Source organism: Diabrotica virgifera, chromosome 3 (assembly GCF_917563875.1).
Source record: "Diabrotica virgifera virgifera chromosome 3, PGI_DIABVI_V3a".
Taxonomy (NCBI): domain Eukaryota; kingdom Metazoa; phylum Arthropoda; class Insecta; order Coleoptera; family Chrysomelidae; genus Diabrotica; species Diabrotica virgifera.
This window is the reverse complement of record NC_065445.1, coordinates 48,558,513-48,579,992: the sequence shown is the minus strand read 5'-3', so window position 1 is coordinate 48,579,992 and position 21,480 is coordinate 48,558,513. Positions and strand designations below refer to the sequence as shown.

The following is a 21,480-nucleotide window of genomic DNA, read 5'->3' as shown; positions in this document are numbered from 1 at the left end:
TAGCCTTAGATATTTGACCTCTTAAGATAAAAAATTATAATATCTAAGCAACAAGTTCACCAATGGGGCACTACAATTTTTTTTATATTTAGTATTGAAAGATCTTCATTTTAAAGCCTTAAAAAAATACATAAAAGATATTTTTGCAATAAATGAGGCAATTGCACAAAACGGCCATTTTGGACTTTCGCAGGCTGTTTTGCAATAACGTATTAACAAAATTAAACTTGCCATAGCTCAAATTGTAGGTTTTATAATTTACTACAATTTTCTATTTAAAAGTTTTTCTCTAAAATAAATATCCTAAGCTGCAAAATTAAAAATCTTTAAAAATTGCAAATTTAACAAATGAAAATCGTAATGAAAAACCGCACAATATTTTTGATTACATTTTAATATGAGTTATTTCTGGCATCGTCCTTTACAACACCTGATAGGTTTCAAAAATTCCTGAATTATATCCTGAAATCGACCTATTTTTCACCCACAGGTTGGACTAACTAAGGACTACACCTCTGGGGCTGTGCAAAGTCAACATCACTGAATATCATCCAAAGATTTCAGTCTAAAGTTATAAGATCAATAGTGAATGCACCATGGTACGTAAGTAACCAAACACTTCGCGAAGACTTAAATATACCTTTCATCAGAGAAGAAATCCATCGAGCCACGGAGTCACAAAATGAGCGTAGATTCCATTCACCATGAAAATGAGTTAGTAAGGGAACTATTCCATAATGGCCCTGCCACAAGGAGACTAGATAGAACCTGGCCTCAGGACCTATTTTAAAACTTAAACATAAATAGAATAAGATGAGACATCATTGGAAGTCTCTTCTTCATGCCCAAAAACATGGAACAAATTTACTTAATACTCTTTTAATGATGTAGATTGTAAATAAACATAATTACATAAAAAAAATACGATGAGGGAAACTTTGTATTATTAATTATCACAGAAAACTTCGGTCAGGAAAGAGAATGTCACCATAATAATTGGTAATAACCAATTAAAAAAATAATAAAATGTAAACTAACTGAAAACTAAAAAAAAAACAACTAAATTCATGTAGGTATAATAATAAATGGCGCAATTAAAACGTTGTACTGGCCTTCACCATTCTATGAAACCCTTCTTATTTACTTACATAATTATTTAATAATAAACGTTTAAAGTAAACATTTAAAAAAGAAGAAGACATTGCTAATGACAAATTTATGTCATGCGTTTAGTGAAGTTTACATATATTATTGAAATATTTTACTAACACTTTAGTTGAAAGAATGGTATCAAAGTTCTTACTTTTTTATTGCATTTCAATGCACGTTATTGTACATTCATCTGCGGTATATAATGCAGCAGACGAATCCATTGCAGTGAGAGCAAAAAGAAATTTACTATGTAGAGAAAAACAGTATTTACAAAAACAACCGATGAGTAGTGAATTGAGAAATTTTATTAAAAGACATAAGCGTAGCGCAAGCTCTACCAAATCGAGGATTAAACACTCTATAGAAGAGAATATGTATGTCTTTAAGGACGGAAACATAGTACAGCTAAACAAAATCACAAAAAGAAATAAGGACAATAGAAATAATAGTACTAATACTAATACTAATAATACCATTGACGTTAGACAAAAGGGACAATATAAGGTGCTACCGTTAATAGTACCGCTCACACCAGATCCCTGTGTAGAAAGTACTCGCACTACAACAGCAAAACCAGCAGTTAAAACCACTTGCATAGCCGTAACTGTAACTAATACCCCAACCAGCAATACACCTTTTGTTTTAGGCCGTCACCACCAACCAGTTGAAGAAATAGATGTAGAACAAGAAGAATTCGAAGAGGGGAAACAATCAACGGAGCATATATTAAGTAAAGTCATACAAGATGTCCAGGAGTTAATTAAATTACAGAATGAGCCGAAACTTGATGGTGAATCAACTTTGTGTAACGTTACAGGTGACTGGGATAGTTACGCGGGAGGAATGCAAATTAGAATTGTACGAGGAAATCAACTGAAAACTCTCAAAGCTACCATAGTACCAAAGGAACCACCTGGAGAAGGATTTCTAGCTGATAGCGACTGGAAAGTTACAGCCTTAATGCCTTTTCAATATTCTTATATGCTAGCGATTATTGCTTTATCTGAAAAAGGTACGTATATTATATAAATTTATTAATTCATCATCATCAAGTAGCGCTACAACCCTGGGTAGGTCCTGGCTGACTGGTAATTTCTTGGAGAATATCAGCGTAATTTTAGAATGCTTTTAATTCGATATTGGTTCTGATCCTATACTGGATTGCCGTGACGTCGTGGTGAGGTCTGAAAATGTTTCGTATTAAAAAAGTATTTTTCGTTCAAAACGTCTAAGCTTTTCTTCGTTTGCTTTGATCATGGTCCACGTTTCGCATCCATATGTTAGTACAGGTCTGACGATAGATTTATAGATTTTGATCTTTAAACTTCTTGTAAGATTTTTTGATTTTATAAGCTTATCCAGTGTGAATAGACAGCGATTTCAGTCAGCTGTGATTAGAGCCGCCAGATACTTAAAACGTTGTAGTCTTTCGAAATTGAAAGTGTTGACCGTCACATTTTGTCCTATCCTGTCTCTTCATGTAGTTCTATTTATACACATACATTTCGTCTTCTCTTCATTAATCTTCAGCCCTACTTTACTTGTTGCTCCTTCCATCTCGTTGAAAATGTCTTTTATGGATAGGATTGAGTCTTCAACGAGATCAATGTCATCTCCATATGCTAGTAATAGCTTGGGACCTTGAACCGATAGCAATTATGTTTTTATTTCAGCCGACTTCATGGCTTTCTCTAATACAAGGTTAAAAAGTAGTGGAGATAACGCATCACCCTGTTTGAGTCCACTGTTGATTTCAAAGCTGCCAGACAGTTGATTATTTACACGTAATTTAGATATTCCACCCTCCATACAGACTTTGGTTATACGAATGAGTTTCTTTGGTATTGAGAACTCCGCCATGGCATTCCATACTTGGCTTCTTTCTACGTTATCACATGCCTGTCGAAAGTCTATAAAGAGATTGTGTATGGGTCTGGTATACTTACGGTGACCATATCTTTTTAAAGAAAAAAAAGTACAAAAAACAAAAATGTATTAAAAACGCAAAATGTATCTTGTTATTGGACAAATATAACTTTTTGGCATTAAAAATAAATAAACTATGTAGCTAAACATAAAAAATTATATCATTGAAACTAAACATAACACATTACATTAACTTTGAAATTAAGAGTTTTTAGATGAGGGACCTGGAACAGCCTCATCTTCTTCCAGTTTTTTGCATCATTCATATTTTTCTGAACTTAAAATTAACTTAAGAAGGTCCGACTTTGACTGAAGTAAATGAAACATTTCATACAAGTCTCATCAAAATTTGTATACACCAGCATCGCTGCCTTGAAAGTGGATATGGACATTTGTGACTTTTCCTACGTCCAATAATAATTATTTATTACAGAAAATAAACGCTCGATAGCCGCACTAGTACCCCGAAGACAAAAAAAAATTCGCATAATATTTGTAAGTTTTTCAGTTTGAATTGATCTACACACTTAAAAACTTTAAGCCATCGATCCTGACATTTTTTTCTTCTCTGTTCCACTCAGCAATTTTTTCACTTGTAGCCACGTCTTTCAAAATTCCTAGTTCGGCAAAGAGGTGATCTTCGTTTAACATGGTTGCCTTGATATACAATTAAAAGCTTCGAGAGAATAACAAACATCGTTCCATGTTATTTCACTTCTTATGCGAGCTCCACACTCTCGCCGAAGTCGATCGAGATTCAACCAGTACGAGAGTGTAGACGGCCACCTTGTGTAACTTTTCCTCACTTAGTTCTACTTCCATTCTCTGTCGGTCTGGTCAAAGGGATCTTGGTCAGTATCGCACCGCTCTTTGTCGGTATCGCAGTTCCTCGCGAAGTAGAACGAGTGTACTCCAGTTTTGTACTCCAGTTTTCTAGGTAGGTTACACATTTTGTGTAAAAATGTTTCACTTGTGCAGTGAAGTTTTGTGTAGGACCACCGCACCATAAGCCTGATGTCTCACACACTTAAACTGTTTTTAAAGATCATTCATAAACGCATTTACCAAACACTTGATATGGATATTGAAGAAACCCACTATGGATTTACACTACTAATCCAGAGATGCTTGGATGTGAACCAGGATATGTACGTCTGTTTCATAGATTACAACAAGGCTTTCGATAAAGTCCGCGACAAAGAGCTAATGGACATCCTCAAAGCAAAACAATTACAATACACTGACCTTTGAATTATAACAAATCTATATTATAAACAGCAGACACACATACGCATTAACGAACACACATCAGAAGAGTTCGAAATTAAAAGAGGAGTGCAACAGGGGTGTGTATTGTCACTACTACTATTAAATGCATACTCTGAAGAAATTATGAAAAAAGTCCTTGAGGGAGAAACAGCAGGAATAAAGGCACCTAAATGGAACGCCAATTAACAACATTAGATATGCTGACGACACTATCATAATAACGGACAACCTCCAAGACCTCCAAAAGCTAATGAACAAGATAGTTGAGTATGGAGAACAATATGGATTATCAGTAAACATCAAGAAAACTAAATTTATGAGGATATCAAAAACCCAAAATAATAATAAAAGCCTGACAATTAAAGGTAAAACTTTAGAACAAGTTGAAAACTACAACTATCTTGGCACAATAATTAATCACACAAACGATTACTCCAAAGAAATCAAAGTTCGAATAGAGAAGGCAAGAACCAACTTCAACAAAAAAAAGAAAGGTAGTTTTGTGCACGAGAATTGAAATAATTAAGACTTGAGAGTAAGGCTACGGCTCCACGAGCTGGAAATTGACGCTAGCAGTAGCCGCAAAACGAACTTAAGGTTCCACGGAACGGAATAGGAATAGCCGAACTGAACCGACTACGCAAAAGTCCTGTAGTCGGTACAGTTCGGCTATTCCTATTCCGTTCTGCGGAACCTTAAGTTCGTTTTGCGGCTACTGCTAGCGTCAATTTCCAGCCCGTGGAGCCGTAGCCTTAGGCTGGTGTTATATTTTCTCGACTCTGCTTTACGGGATAGATGCATGGTCAATTAACGCGTCGACTACCAAAAAGTTGGAAGCATTTGAACTGTGGGTGAAGGTACCTGAAGATAGCATGGACCGAGCCTGTAACAAACAATGAAGTCATGAGAAGAGTCAACAAAAGAATGGAAATATTGGAAACCATCAAGACACAAAAGCTGTAATACCTGGAACAGTATACAAAGAAAGTTTAAAAGTACATAGTAAAAGAAAAAAATATCCATTTTTTAGAAAAAATAAGTACATTCGCGTGTCCTTAGAAAGGTTTTAAAGTACATTAGTACAATATTTAAAAATAAGTACTGTCCTACTTAAATAAGTACATATGGTCACCGTAGGTATACTCCAATCCCTTTTCTAGAAGCTGTCTCAGCGTGAATAGTTGTGATCTGTTGGCCCTAAAGCCGGCCTGATATTCTCCCAGGACATTTTCAACATAAAGGGTTAATCTGATAAGAATGATGTTCGAGAGGATTTTATATGTCGTATTTAGGAGTGAAATTACTCTATAATTCGCGCATATTCTTTTGTCCCTTTTTTGTGGATGGGCACTATGATGTTTTCCTTTTATCTTGCTGGTATCTTTTCTACTAACCATATATGCATTAGCAAATGCTGGATTTTGCGATGTAGTGCGTCTCCCCCATATTTCAAAAATTCTTCTGGTATCTCTTCCGTACCCGGCGCTTTGTGATTTTTGAGCTTATTTAACGCCTTTTGGGTTTCTTCAAAAGAGGGATTTTTGACGGACATGTCCGCTGTGATATAGATCTCTTCTTCGTGCTGTATTGAATTTATTAATTGTCATTAAAATATTTACTTTGCTAAGGGGTTACATAGGTATTGCGGGTAAAAAAGTGACTTTAAAAAAAATTATATCTCGAAAACTAAAAATTATTTTTATTTATGATTGGAACATGTAAAATATAGTACTTAGGTACTCTCAAAAAATTTTTAGCCAAAAATATTCATTTTTGTAGAGTTGACTGCAATTTTTCGACAACAGCCCTTTATTTTGCGGTGGGCAGATTAACTAAGTCCAGTCTGATCTGAAATCAACAAATCAAGTTTCTTGTAGCTTATACTTCTGGCTAGTGAATGAACGAAGGAATTAAAAAAATGAAATTTGAAGATTTTTCATAAGTTTAAACACATTTTCGACCCCAATTTTTCTCATTTTTGCAAAAATGACCATTTTTAAAGTAGTTTTTTTTATAAAAGAAAAACAACTTCACCTAATAAAAATTCCTTCGTTCATTCACTAGCCAGAGGTATAAATTACAAGAAACTTTTTGATTCTTTGATTTCAGATGAGACTGGACTTAGTTATGCTGCCTACCGCAAAAAAGGGGCTGTTGTCGAAAAATTGAAGTCAACTCTACAAAAATGAATATTTTTGGCTGAAAATTTTTTTGAGAGTACGTTAAGTACTATACTTTTACATGTTCCAATTATAAATAAAAATAATTTTTAGTTTTCGAGATATAATTTTTTTAAAAAGTCACTTTTCTTACCCGTAAGACCTAGGTAACCCCAAGTCCTTGTCTTTAATTAATTGATTTACAGCTTTTATTTTAAATAAAAGTTTAACGGGATCAAATCGTATAATCTCAGAAGCCGGTTCAAATCACCTTTACGTGAGATGACCATTTGACCATGTCCTCAAATAGTTTGTGCAGAATATACATTGTGGTATTTAGCTGTATGGCACGTAACGCCGTCCTATTGAAACCACATGTTGTTGGTGCTCATATCATCCAATTTTGGATGGTCACAAGTTCGAGGTTAGCTCGGCTTGGCTCGTTTGACGAATCGAGCTTCGAGCCGAATCATTTTTTTTAAGCCGAGCCTAGCTGAATTCGAAACGAGCCGAGCTTTCCTTAACGAGCTTGTCAATATTTTAGCTAATACTCCAATTCTTTTTCTAATTCATTTATTTCTCCTACAACTGATATTTTTGTTTGAGAATAAGTAATTCAGATTACAAGTATGTATTTTCAATGTACTGTATGTCCTTAAGGTATGGAGTAAATTGGATATTCCTTAATATCTCACTATATATTACATTCAATATTATATTTTCGGGCTCGGTGAGCCACGAGTTCAACCTGCAGCTCGAAGTTACTTAAAGTTCCCGAAAACGGAGTCGGACAAGCCGAACTGAGCCGACTACAATCATAACTAGATTGTCGATCTTTCGATGTATACGCGGTATGAATAGTACGAATGGATTATTATAAGTATTTTAGAAGTTTAAAACTTCTAAAAATCTTATAAGTTTTCTGAAAACAGTTATTAAAAACTACTTTTATATGTAAACGTCCGAAGTTGAAGTGGAAACGTTAATACAATCATCAGTTTTAACTTAAACAATGATTGTATTATTGTATTAACGTTTCCACTTCCACTTCGGACGTTTACATATAAAAGTAGTTTTTAATAACTGTTTTCAGAAAACTTATAAGATTTTTAGAAGTTTTAAACTTCTAAAATACTTATAATAATCCATTCGTACTATTCATACCGCGTACACATGGAAAGATCGACAATCTGGCTGTGCTGTAGTCGGTTCGGCTTGTCCGACTCCGTTTTCGGGAACGTTAAATTCTGATTCTCATTATAACGCAAGGCAAGTGCTCAGCATGGGCAAGGCATCGGCTCGGCAAGATACATTTTACATATAATCTTATGCACTGCGCGGGATGTAATTCGCACTATGCGTGCCAGGCATGCGACGTTCTTTTCGAAACAATCTTTGCCGAGCACGTGCCAAAGATTGTTTCGAAAAGAATGTCGCATGCCTGGCACGCATAGTGTGAATTACATCCCGCGCAGTGCATAAGATTATATGTAAAATGTATCTTGCCGAGCCGATGCCTTGCCCATGCTGAGCACTTGCCTTGCGTTATAATGAGAAAGTCTCGAACTTCAAGCCGAGCTTCTAAAGCTTGTTAAAAACTCGGCTCGACTCGAGTCCATCCCTACATCCAATTCAGGTCAAAAATTGGTAATCATCAACCTATATCGCTAGCCGTTGACAGGGATGGACTGACTAACGTCGTTCTACGTTTGGACATTTTATGACTGAATGCCTTGTTTTCTATCAGCATTACGTCTAGCACTTAGTTTTACCTGTGTAAAAGTTAATGTTGTCGGTATTTGATTTACGTTATAACCTGTTGCACCCATTGTTATCTTGTTGAATAGTATCATCATTCTTCGCTTGTCCATTGCTGGACATAGATATCACTCATAACTTTTCCATCTATTTCGATATTATGCCTCTTGCATCCAATTCCTATGACAAGGTTTCAAATCATCAGTCCAACTTTTTGGTGAACGACTTCTGCATCGGTTGACATCATCTCTTGGTATCCATTTCAATATCCGCTTTCACCATCTGTTATGTGTCATTCGAGCCACGTGACCTGCCCAGTTACATTTCAGTGTTGCTATTCTTTGTACTGCATCAGCCACTCCTGATATTATTTGTCGTAGCTGGCGGTTTAGCCCGATCAGGGACCACAAAATTTTACGAAAACCTTCAAAAAAATAAAGGAAAGATGAAAATTTGGGAATAGGTAGTTGAAATTGTCTATTACTATATAAGAAAATGTTTACAATTATACATCCCCTCCATTTTACAAAAATGGAGGGTAATACGGGATGAAAAATATTTTCTCGGTGGTGAAAAAATATACGTTCAAAATAAGTCCGAAATTGGATAAAGTGACTAATTCTAAGTAACTTTTGTTCTATAGAGTTTTTTCACTAAGTTAATACTTTTCGAGTTCTTTGCGAGTGAATACATTCATTTTTAACAAAAAAAAAAAACATGTTTTTGGACGGTTTTTCGCAGATAACTCAAAAAGTAAGTATTTTAGAAAAAAAATATTCTTAGCAAAAATATAGCTTATAAAAAATTGAAAAAATGGTTTACACATGAGGTCTGTAGACCCAGAAGAAGCAGAGTTGTAGCTAATGAAAAGTAGGTTCTTCTTCGTCAAATTCCAAATCGAATATTTCAATTTGAAATAACCCAAAAGCGGAGCACTTTACGGGAAAAATTCATTACAACTTTTTTAAAGTGTTTAAAAAAAGTTTATTTTGTTTAAAAAAAAACTTCTAACATTAAAAATAAGTGAGTTACGCACAAAATATTGTTGGTTCTTTTTATTTTTTGGTAAAAAAATTGCGAAAATCACCCCTTAATTAGCTTCCCAAATAAAATTAATCGTTACCGCTTCACAAGTTACTTTACTTATGTATTCTTTATATTATCTATAAGTTTTATTGGTTCAAAGTGCTCATTTTTGAAAAAAACTGGGTTTAGAATTAAACATTTTTTTTTATTTTAAAAAAATGGAATTGTTCACGGAACTAACTTAAAATTATTAGTAATACCAAAAATCTCAAAGAGTAATAAAATGTACGTTTTGCTTTTCTGAATATTTTTGATTTTTTGTTTTCTTGTTAGACAAAAATTGGTTATGCTATGGCTGTTCAAAATTTGCCTAAACTCGTAATTAGTTACTAGTTCAAGCCATTGTAACAACAGTCTTTTCAAAAATAAGAACTTTGAACCGATAAAATTTACAGATCATATAAATAATATATATGTATAAGCAAAGTAACTTGTCAAGTGGTAATGATAAAATTTATTTGTGATGCTAATTAGGGGGTGATTTTAAAAACACTTTAAAAAAGCTGACATAAATTCTCCCCGAAAAGTGCTCTGTTTTTGAGTTATTTCACATTGAAATATTCGATTTGGAATTTGACGCAGAAGAATCTACTTTTCATTAGCTACAACTCTGCTTCTACTAGGTCTACAGACCTCATGCATAACCATTTTTTAAAATTTTTTATAAGCTATATTTTTGCTAAGAATATTTTTTTCGATAAAATACTTACTTTTTGAGTTACCTCCGAAAAACCGCCCAAAAACATGTTTTTTTTTTTGTTAAAAATGATCATTTTCATTCGCAAATAACTCGAAAAGTATTGACTTAGTGAAAAAACTCTATAGATCAAAAGTTGTTTAGAATTAGTCATTTTATCCAATTCCGGGCTTATTTTGAATGTATATTTTCCACCTTCGAGAGGGGGGTATTCCCATCCATTTTTGTAAAATGGAGGGAATGTAGAATTGTAAACCTTTTTTTTTATATAATAATAGACAATTTCAACTACAGTCGGAAAAATTAAAGAATACCCATGAACGAACATATAAAACACGCTGTATTTTCCTGTCACCGTGTCACAAAGAAAATTGTCCAGTGCAAGTACATGTAACAATAATTATTACATGTACTTGCGCTGGCCAATTTTTTGTGTGATACGGTGACAGGAAAATACAGCGTGTTTTATATGTTCGTTCATGGGTATTCTTTCATGTTTCCTACTGTACCTATTCTTAAATATTCATCCTTCACTTATTTTTTTTTGGGATATTGTTTCGTAGTGAAACGCCCCAACATAGCATGCTCTATCGCCCTTTGAGACACACGGATCTTTTCTGATGTTATCCTTGTCATGGTCCTAATATACTATTATTTAATCCAGGTAAACGAGTAGCGATGTTTTGTGGAGAATGCAGAAGCTGTGAAGGATCTGATACTATTAGTGGATACTGGATGATACGACGGAAATCGAAGAATTGTAAAGATCGAGAAGAAGCAAATCAGTTTATCAGCGACGTTTTGAGAAAGAATAACATTAGAAAATTACAGAAGGAACATCTTGCAGTGATTTCACCTACTGCTGCGCATCATGTTGCTAATGAAGGCAGTGATATTTAATGTAATTTTTTAATTTTTTATTAATTTTGAATTACTTCTCTTTAATTTTTTTCTCATACAATTCGTACTTTTAATTTTGCAAATACATATTTTTTTATAAACATTTCCTTTGATTTTATTTTGCTTTGATGTTTAAGAGAATATAATAGTGCGGCAGATTCGTGCAAATATCATAAGAATTGTGCATTTAATGATAGAAGCATATAATTTGGACCACATATACTACACACATAAAGGTTCAAAATTAGATATGAGGCATGAGGCCACTCAGATTTTACCTTTTACAAAAATGGCGGGCATTTAAAATGGCGACGATACATATGTGACTAATAGCACGATAACTTTTAAACAAAAAGCCCGACTTCAAAAAAATTTGGTATATGGGTCCTTTTTTTTATGTATAAGATCGAGCTCCTAAACCGGCAGAATCGGTTTACCACAAGTTGTGCTTTTCCTGATTTTTTATGTAAAAATATGTTGTTTTTTTTTCAATTCTTTCACCCTGCATATATTATTTTTTCAAAAAGGTATAAAAATATTTTTTAAGAAATATTTTGAACTCTTTAGTTATATTAATTACCATTCAATAAATGCATTTCGTATCATCACATGTAGGTACCTATGTGCGGCAGATTCGTGCAAATAACAATATAAGAATTATTGTGAATTTAATGGTAAAAGCATATAATTTGGACCACACATACTACGCATACAAAAACTCAAATTTAGATATGAGGCCATCTCAGATTTCGTCTTTTACAAAAATGGCGGGCATTCAAAATGAATCTGCCGCCCATAGGTACATGTGAATATACGTTATAGATTTATTAGATGGTAATTAACATAACTAAAAAGTTCAAAATATTTCCTAAGAAATATTTTTACACTGTTTTCAATGGCGGTATTACCTTTTTGAAAAATTTATATATACAGGGTGAAAGAATTGAAAAATAAACAACATATTTTTACATAAAAAACAGTAATAACCCAACTTCTGGTAAACCGATTCTTCCGGTTCAAGACCTCGATCTTATTCATCAAAAAAAGAACCTATATACCAAATCTGGTTGAAATCTGACGTCTCGTTCAAAAGTTATCGTGCTATTAGTCACATATGTATAGTCGCCATTTTGAATCCCCGCCATTTTTGTAAAAGGAATAAAACCTGAGATGGTCTCATATCTAAATTTGAACCTTTACATGTGTAGTATATGTGGTACAAATTATATTTTTCTACCATTAAATACACAATAATTCTTATAATATTTGCACGAATCTGCCGCACATAAGTACATGTGAAGATACGTTATGCATTTATTAAATGGTAATTAACATAACTAAAAAGCTCAAAATATTTCCGAAAAACTATTTTTACGCTCTTTTCAATGGCGGTATTAACTTTTTGAAAAATTAATACATACAGGGTGAAAGAAATGAAAAAAAAACAACATATTTTTACATAAAAACCAGGAAAAACACAACTTCTGGTAAACCGATTCTTCCAGTTCAAGACCTCGATCTTATACATAAAAAAACTATATACCAAATTTGGTTGAAATCTGACGTCTGGTTCAAAAGTTATCGTAGGTACTATTAGTCACATATGTATAGTCGCCATATTGAATGCCCGCCATTTTTGTAAAAGGCAAAATCTGAGATGGCCTAATATCTAAATTTGAACCTTTATATGTGTATTATATGAGGTCAAAATTATATACATACTTCTATCATTAAATGCAAAATTGTTTCACTTATCTACTGCACTATTAAGGACAGTTTATTATTTCAATTTTCGAATTTAAGTTTTCTAGAAATTTAGTATTTCAATACAAAATATCACTTTCGTTCTTTTTGACGCCTTCTTGTCATTTTATCTGATTTGCTTTTCTTATTCTTCATGTTCCATCTCTAATCGAAGGTTAGAAATTGCCATGACTATGCAGATTCTGTTGACTGCCGCTCTAAATAATTCTGTACCATTGCATTCAATCCATTTCCTCAAGTTCTTAAGCCAAGGTATTATTCTTCGTCTTGTTGTAATAATGAGTATTTTTGCCCTCTTTTCACATGTCCTAAGTATTTAAGTTTTCACTTTTGATAGTTAAAATTATTTCCTCTTCATATTCTATCCTTCTTGTTTCTTCCACGTTTAATATGCTTTGAATTCGTGATATTCGTAGGATTCTTCTGTAAAACAAAAATTCAAAGGCGGCAAACTTATTGAGATACACTTATTTTAGTTCCAGCAGAGAAAGCCATGAGGTCGACCGAAATAAAAACAGAATTGCTATCGGTTCAAGGTCCCAAGCTATTACTATCATATGCAGATGCCATTGATCTCGTTGGATACTCCCTCCTATCCATAAAAGACATTTTGAACAAGATGAGAGGAGCAACAAGTGAAGTAGGGCTGAAGATTAATGAAAAGAAGACGAAATATATGTGTATAAATAGAACGACACGAAGAGGCAGGATATGACAAATGTGACGGTCAACACCTTCAATTTCGAAAGTGTACAACGTTTTAAGTATCTGGAGGCCGTAATCACAGCTGACAACGATGTTAATGTAGAAATAAAAAACAGAATCCAATCGGCAAATCGCTGTCTATTCGCATTGGATAAACTCATAAAATCAAAAAATTTTACAAGAAGTTCCAAGATCAAAATCTATAAATCCATCGTCAGACCTGTACTAACATATGTGAAACGTGGACCATGACCAAAGCAAACGAAGAAATGCTCAGACGTTTTGTACGAAAAATACTAAGAAATATTTTTGTACCTTACCACGACATCACCACAAACCATTATAGGGTCAGTAAATATAAAATTAAAAGCACTTTACAATAGAAGACTGTAATAGTTATTGTTCAAGAAATTAAATCACAGCGACTAAGATGGGCAGGCCACGTGCACAGACTTCATAACGAGAGACTTTTAAGACTGGTATGGGAGGAGATTCCTACAGGCAAAAGACGGGTCTACCCCAAAATCCTGACAGCTAAAATCCCGACAGCCACAATCCCAACACGCCAGAATCCCGACAGGCCAAAATCCCGACAGGCCAGAATCCTGACAGGTTTGATACAGTAGGAAAAATGAAAGAATACCCATGAACGAACATATAAAACACGCTGTATTTTCCTGTCACCGTGTCACACAAAAAATTGGCCAGCGCAAGTACATGTAATAATTATTGTTACATGTACCTGCACTGGACAATTTTCTTTGTGACACGGTGACAGGAAAATACAGCGTGTTTTATATGTTCGTTCATGGGTATTCTTTCATTTTTCCTACTGTAAGTTTCTTTTTAACATATAATTACATTTATTTCTTGTTTTTTGTTTATGGCCAACTGTTTTTTATTTTTTGTTACTAAACAAAAGTATTTACCATTATTTAATATGAACTAATTTTCTAAATAAAATTTCTAACATGGGTATATGAATTAAATTATTTTTAAAAAGACTAAGTTTTCACTCTAATGGCATATAAAACAACATAATGCTATTCTACATCCCACCAGAATGAAAACAATGGGAACCTTCTCTGGTTACACCTCCGAGGCTTCTACAATTTGCAAGCCATACGGATGCTGAGACTAAGGAAGATGAGGGAATTCTACAATTTACAATTCAAGTCCCATCTGCTCAGCGCGGTAAAGTTTCAACGAGAATGGTTCCCTTCATACTCCACACAGAGTAAATGTAAATAAAAAATGAATAACCATTTTCAATTTCGTTGCAAAACGAAAATACAGCCGAACCATATTCTAGTCCAATCAGAGAGTGCTGCAAGCACCTCTACCGGTTTCGAAACTTATTAGTCTCTCATCAGGAGGCACATATGCTGCTCTCCCTGATCCAACCAAAACAAACCCCAGCGTGCAGTCCCGGATTGCAACGAACGAAATGGCATAGATGCCCTAGCGGCAACTGCTAGCAAAAAGACTAAGTTTTCACTCTAATGGCATATAAAACAACATAATGCTATTCTACATCCCACCAGAATGAAAACAATGGGAACCTTCTCTGGTTACACCTCCGAGGCTTCTACAATTTGCAAGCCATACGGATGCTGAGACTAAGGAAGATGAGGGAATTCTACAATTTACAATTCACGTCCCACCGCGCTGAGCAGATGTATGGCTTGCAAATTGTAGAAGCCTCGGAGGTGTAACCAGAGAAGGTTCCCATTGTTTTCATTCTGGTGGGATGTAGAATAGCATTATGTTGTTTTATATGCCATTAGAGTGAAAACTTAGTCTTTTTGCTAGCAGTTGCCGCTAGGGCATCTATGCCATTTCGTTCGTTGCAATCCGGGACTGCACGCTGGGGTTTGTTTTGGTTGGATCAGGGAGAGCAGCATATGTGCCTCCTGATGAGAGACTAATAAGTTTCGAAACCGGTAGAGGTGCTTGCAGCACTCTCTGATTGGACTAGAATATGGTTCGGCTGTATTTTCGTTTTGCAACGAAATTGAAAATGGTTATTCATTTTTAAATTATTTTTTTTTGCCAATATATAGTCCAATAATATATGTATAATCAAATCCTGAATAAGTTTACTTTCGTATAATAGATATTATCATGTCACTTACAACCTTCCATTTCAGTAAGTATAGCTTTTCCAATACATAAAATGAAGTGTTTAAATAATTTTTTCTTTTAAATACATAATAATTAGTACCCGTACTTAGTAGTAAGTAATAATTTTTTAATTTCGATACTCTATAATATGATTTGGTATTGCATTTGAAAAAGAAACAATAAATATTCAAAATGTAGTGGTCGGAAATTTTACTTATGCGAGGATTGTTGCATGTCGGGATTTTGGCCTGTCGGGATTCTGGCGTGTCGGGATTCTGGCGTGTCAGTGTTTTGGCCGTCGGCGTCGGGATTTTGGCTGTCGGGATTTTGGGCGGCACCGGCCACTCGGACGTCCCCGAAATACGATGGAGAGATAACATCCAAGCAGATCTCTGAAAAATGAACATTCCATTTGACCCTAGGTTGATGGAAGACCGAACAACTTGTAAAAAAGTTGTAAAGTCAGCTAAGACCTACCCAGGGTTGTAACTGATGATGATGATGACTTATTTTAGTATCCATGCTTCCAAACCATAAAGAAGAATAAGGCTTGGAGTCACGTGAGGCGCATAGATGGCCAAATAAATCTTTTAAGTACTCTTCATAAAACACGAGGAAACGAGGAAGGCCACCAACTACATGGATTAAGAGCATGTGGTCATTTCTATTTTTAAATCCGACAACCGCAAAGACGAACGTTTTCATTTCATCGCTTACTTCAAACTGTTACTCTAAATTTTATTCGTTGTCAGCTTTTATCAGTTATTTTTAGCGTATTCATCAAGCACTCTAAGCTGGGCATTCACTGTCAATCCATTTGGAGCCACGCCAAATGGCTTCAGTCAAATGGATTGACGCCAAAATCATACCCCATTCACGATTACTCCAAATTGGTTATCATTTAGTATTTGACGTAGTTAACTGAAGACGCACAGTGTCTGATTCCGAAGAAGAACTCAGCATAGAATGAACGAAAAATGGACGTGGGTTTGGGCATTGACGGGAGGGTGGCGCGATGGCATGACGCGGTGTCTCGCCACTCACGAGCAGACGGAATGATGGCTTGGCCTCAAGCAACAGCATGACATGATGGATTACGAAGCGAATGGAAATCCGGATTTTGGCATGACGCCAAAAAAGAAATCATGCTTCAATACTCACGATCAAAATTTGGCTGTATATCATGCCATTTGACGCGATGGCATGACCGTGAATGTTTACCTGGTGTGCTTAAAGCCTTCAATAACTACAAATCAATACGTAGTAGGTTAAAGTCGTTTTGTAAAACGATCTATTTTGCATAGTTTTGTACAAATTCCAAAAACCATGGATACCACAATTTAAAATAAAATAGGTTAATAAAAGTCACCAACGTGTTTGTTATTTTTTTCGAACTGACCTAGTCTACAAAAGAAACAAAAGTGATATAGATACCTAGATTTGGCACATCCAAGTGGCATAAATTTTTGGTTTGTTTATTTATAGATGTGAACATTTAGCATATGTGACAATAAATCCTGTCGAAGTGTATGCTGAGTTTATTTCGTTTGAGCATTCAATTTATTGACCTCCTAACTCAGGTTTTTGTGAATATGGAAAGATGCCAAGGAATTAATTATTCGAGTTCACTAAAGTTTATTTAACGTGACCACTTAATTTTATGATTAGGAATGGTATCTTCTTTATTGTGCATATCAAATCTTTTGTTTTTTACGCAAATTAAACTTGATATTGTTGAGAGTTTTAAAAGTGCTATAAACAAAGCTTGCAACAAAAAACAGATACAGGAGGATCGATATTGTTTATTTTATTAGTATCAGAACATGCATATCAAAAGTAGGGGAGTCAATAGAGATTTTGATCTCGGAAAAAATCAAACTAGATAGAACTTTTTGTAATTTCATTAAGAAAAAATGTTTAATAAACAACATATCAAAAAGTTCTACCCCAGAAATGGGTGCCAGAAATGAAATTTTGCATTAAACAAATGAACTGCGAAATTAGTTGTTTTTTTAAATTAAAAAAAACTGACTTGGCCATTGAAAAATTCAGAAAGTTTTACAAAAAAAACCTTATATAAAGAGTTTTTTAAAAGTAAATCTATATGTCATATCTTCTATAATTTTTTATTTATAACGCTAAAGTCACCCTTCTCACAAACATTCGCGCACTGTAAACTAACGTTCGGCGAAAAGCACGATTGAGTTAGTTTAATATAATTCTTTAATTAATGGATCAACTGAAATTTTACAAACCGTACATGAAATAAGAACAATAATTAAGCTATCTTATGGTTATAATAAAAAGAAATAAAATGTATGGGCGTAAGTACGGTGTGGGCGGAAAGTGAGACTTAACGAATTTTGTTTAAAAATGATTTAAAAATGTGTAAGTAATACAATTATAAATATATTAATTAAAAATTTATTTATTATATTTATTAATATAAAACTCTCAAATTTGTACAACTTACCTTTCAAACATTTTACTAAACGATGTTTCGTTCAAAAAAATCTCAAAAAATTCAAATGACACGACGCACGTCTCAAAAAATATAATTTTTGAAAACTTCGTAGTTTTACAGAATTACTACCACTTTAAGACGGTATGACTCAAGTTTGAACAGCTCTATTACAATTTTATAGGTGTGTTTTTAAAGCTTAGGATGTAATCTTTAAAATGCACTAAATTATTTTACTTTAGAAATGACATAAACAATTTATTTTTGAGAAAATTAAGAAAGATAAAAAATGTAGTACAAAAACCGAAAATTACCAGCTAAAAAATGTTTATACAAAGTGATCAAACCTTCTTTCTGTAAAACTTACCTAAAATACATTTAATAATAAGCTTCAACCATAATAAATAATCATCAAAAAAATTATTTTTGAGCACTTATGACTTATACAGTATGTCTGCGTAACTTGGAACCTATTGATAACTTTTTTATTATCAGTTTTATGAAAAAAAGTTATTCTTTATAAAATACTCTGCATCATATACAATCTAAGATGCAACCATCAGATATCAAATTTTATTAATTTTATACGAGGTTTGTAAAAATATGAATTTCCCTCAAGAGTAAAGTAGCTTTATATCGAAATCGAAATATCGAAAATTGTTATTAAGAAAAGTTGTTTGAAATTAAAAACTATGTTTCAATGTTCAATTACATCCTTCTTATTGAAATATTGTGAACTATAAAGGCGAAATTCATATTTTTTACATACCTCGTATAAAATTGAAAAAGTTCGATATCTGATGGTTGTATCTTAGATTTTAGACCATGTAGAGCAGTTTATGAAAAATAACTTGTGTTTCGTAAAGTTGATAATAAAATAGTTATCATAATTGTAATAAAATGATGATGGGTATCCGTAATTTGAGAAAAAATTGGAAACTTTTTTTTTTCAATTAGAAGGATGTAGTTGTATATTATAACATAGTTTTTAATTCCAAACAACTTTTCATAATAACAATTTTTGATATTCTGGAATATAAAGGTGCTTTACTCTTTAACGAAATTCATATTTTTGACATACCTTGTATGAAATTGATAAAATTTGATATCTGATGGTTGAGTTTTAGATTTTAGACCATGCAGAGCATTCTATGAGGAATACATTTTTTTCCTAAAATTGATAATGAAAAAATTTCCCATATGGTTTCTAGCTACGCAGACATACTGTATAAAAGAGCTTCTGTATGAGAATTTTCAAATTGTAAGGCCATATTCGGATTCAGCATAATCAAAAACAAAATAGAAACATATTTGATCAAAGTAAAATGATGAATTCAACGATATTTTTAAAATTATTTATACAAAACAAATTGTTATTGTTTAAACGATTAATAAACAATCAACGGAAAAATCTGTGAGCAGAACTTTTTACTTTAACATGTATATAAACTAACAAAAAAATTTTTAGAAAAATATAAGCTTGTTTGAATTTTTCCGAAACAATGTATGTTTTCGTTCTCTATTGACTCCCCTAAAGATACTAAATGGAAGGTTGAGAAAACGCCACAATTATATCCAATTAGATGGATCCAAATTGTTTTTATGATGTTATCGTTAATCTGGAATCTGGAGTTGAAATCCGATAGACTGGAAACTAAATTTGATTTTAAGCAACCTAGGGAACGAGCAGGGACAATTGGTCCTGACTTTAGTAGACAAGAGGAATCAACTATGCTTACTGAATAGATACCGCCTGTAAGAAAGTTGGTTTGAACATATATGTTTTGGCAAGACACAATAAATGATAAATCTGGTACCAGAGAAAATCCAGAAGTCGGTCTACAACGAAATAGCAATCGTTCATAAAAAATATAAATACGTATAACATAAAATCAAAATTGCCAGGAACAATCAAACTACTGAATGCAAAGAAGAATTAACTCTAGTATGGATCTCATTTGGAGCTCTACCAGACACGTCAAAGAGCAACATGCCCAATAATTTGAAAAAGTTCGACAAATGTGTGCTTCCAGTTACAATTACTTACAATTTCCGTAACACAGGCCTCAGCAACCAAACTTACAGTGGTCCAAAGAAGAATGGATCGGTCGTTACTTGGACTTACTCTCAGCGACAGTGTCAGAGATGAGGAAATAAGAAGAAGGATAGCCATCACTGATGCCATAAAGCACATAGCAGGGCTGAAGTGGACCTGGGCGGGAGCCTGTGGCCAGAATGAATGGCTGTGGACCCAAAATACGCAAAATATTGGACACCACGAGCAGACCGAAGATGTCAAGGTAGACCATCTAGGTACACGATGGACAGACGACGTCAAAATTCTAGAATACAAGAAGTAACCTCTATCCAAATTGTAGATAGTCGTATTTAAGAACTACCTATCAAACGGGGAGTACTTATAACATGTTGGTGTTTTGTCACCCAGTCCTTTAATCTATACTCTAAAGAAATCTTTAGGGAGGCTTTGGATGGTAGACAAGAGGGAGTAAGATTTGGTGGAGAAGTAATCAACAATATCAGATACGCTGACTATACAGTTGTTCTTGCAGAAATTTACAAGATATCTAGACATTAGTAAATCTAGTCAGCGAAGTAAATTATTGGAGATGTCATAAAATCAATATTTCCAATGTAGGAAATATTGCAGTTGGAAAGATTATTTATTATAGATAAAATCTGCTTTCTCTTAATGGAGAGGAAATAGAACGTGTAAACCAATATAAATACATTGGCAGCTGGTTAAATGTAAATTGTGACTCTGATAAAGAGATAATAATAATAATAATATCGTATGGCATTTTTGCCGGGGAGATCCTTTCGGACAGTTCCGGCGCCATTTACATCTTTAAACCTGTTTCAAGTAACTAGTGCCGATGTACACTAGCCCAGGGGGACCGACGGCTTTACGTGCTCTCCGAGGCACGGTGAGACGGCTCGTGTCATTATTGGAAATGAAAATGGTTTGTCTTTGGCAGGGCTCGAACCCACGTGCACTGGTGTATGAGGCCAGCGAATATGCCGTTACTCCACGGCCGCTCACTGATAAAGAGATAATAATCAGGATCGAAATATCACGTAAGGCTTTTATGACCTGGAAACCAATTTTTGGTTACAGAAACCTGTCGATGCATATTCCGTCGATCAAAAAGTTCCTGAAATGCTATGTGTGGTCTATCCTATTAGGTCTTAGTCCCACATATAAAATTATTATTTATAACCACACCGTTGAAACTTTTTGTACTTGTTATTTGGGTGGAGTCGGACAAATTTGGAGCTTAGCGCATTATGGCAGTGGGGCGTTTGTCTGTCAAGCGGTCACGAAGTTGTCAATTTTATGCAAGAAAAAAATTTATAACCGCATTGATCATTTTATTTTAATCAATGGTTTTTATCATATAAACAGCGAAAACAATTTTGTCGGATAAAAATATTGGGGCATATGACGCGTCGGATACGCT

General features: G+C 34.0%; 1 protein-coding gene across 1 annotated transcript; it reads left to right on the top strand.

Moving 5' to 3' along the window:
* The first annotated feature begins 1,238 nt into the window (after positions 1-1,238).
* Positions 1,239-11,052, top strand: LOC114342292 (uncharacterized). The gene is made up of 2 exons (XM_028293093.2): positions 1,239-2,164; positions 10,712-11,052. The coding sequence occupies exons 1-2, from the start codon at positions 1,285-1,287 to the stop codon at positions 10,945-10,947; spliced, it is 1,116 nt and encodes a 371-aa protein (XP_028148894.2). The 5' UTR covers positions 1,239-1,284; the 3' UTR covers positions 10,948-11,052.
* The last annotated feature ends 10,428 nt before the right edge of the window (positions 11,053-21,480 follow it).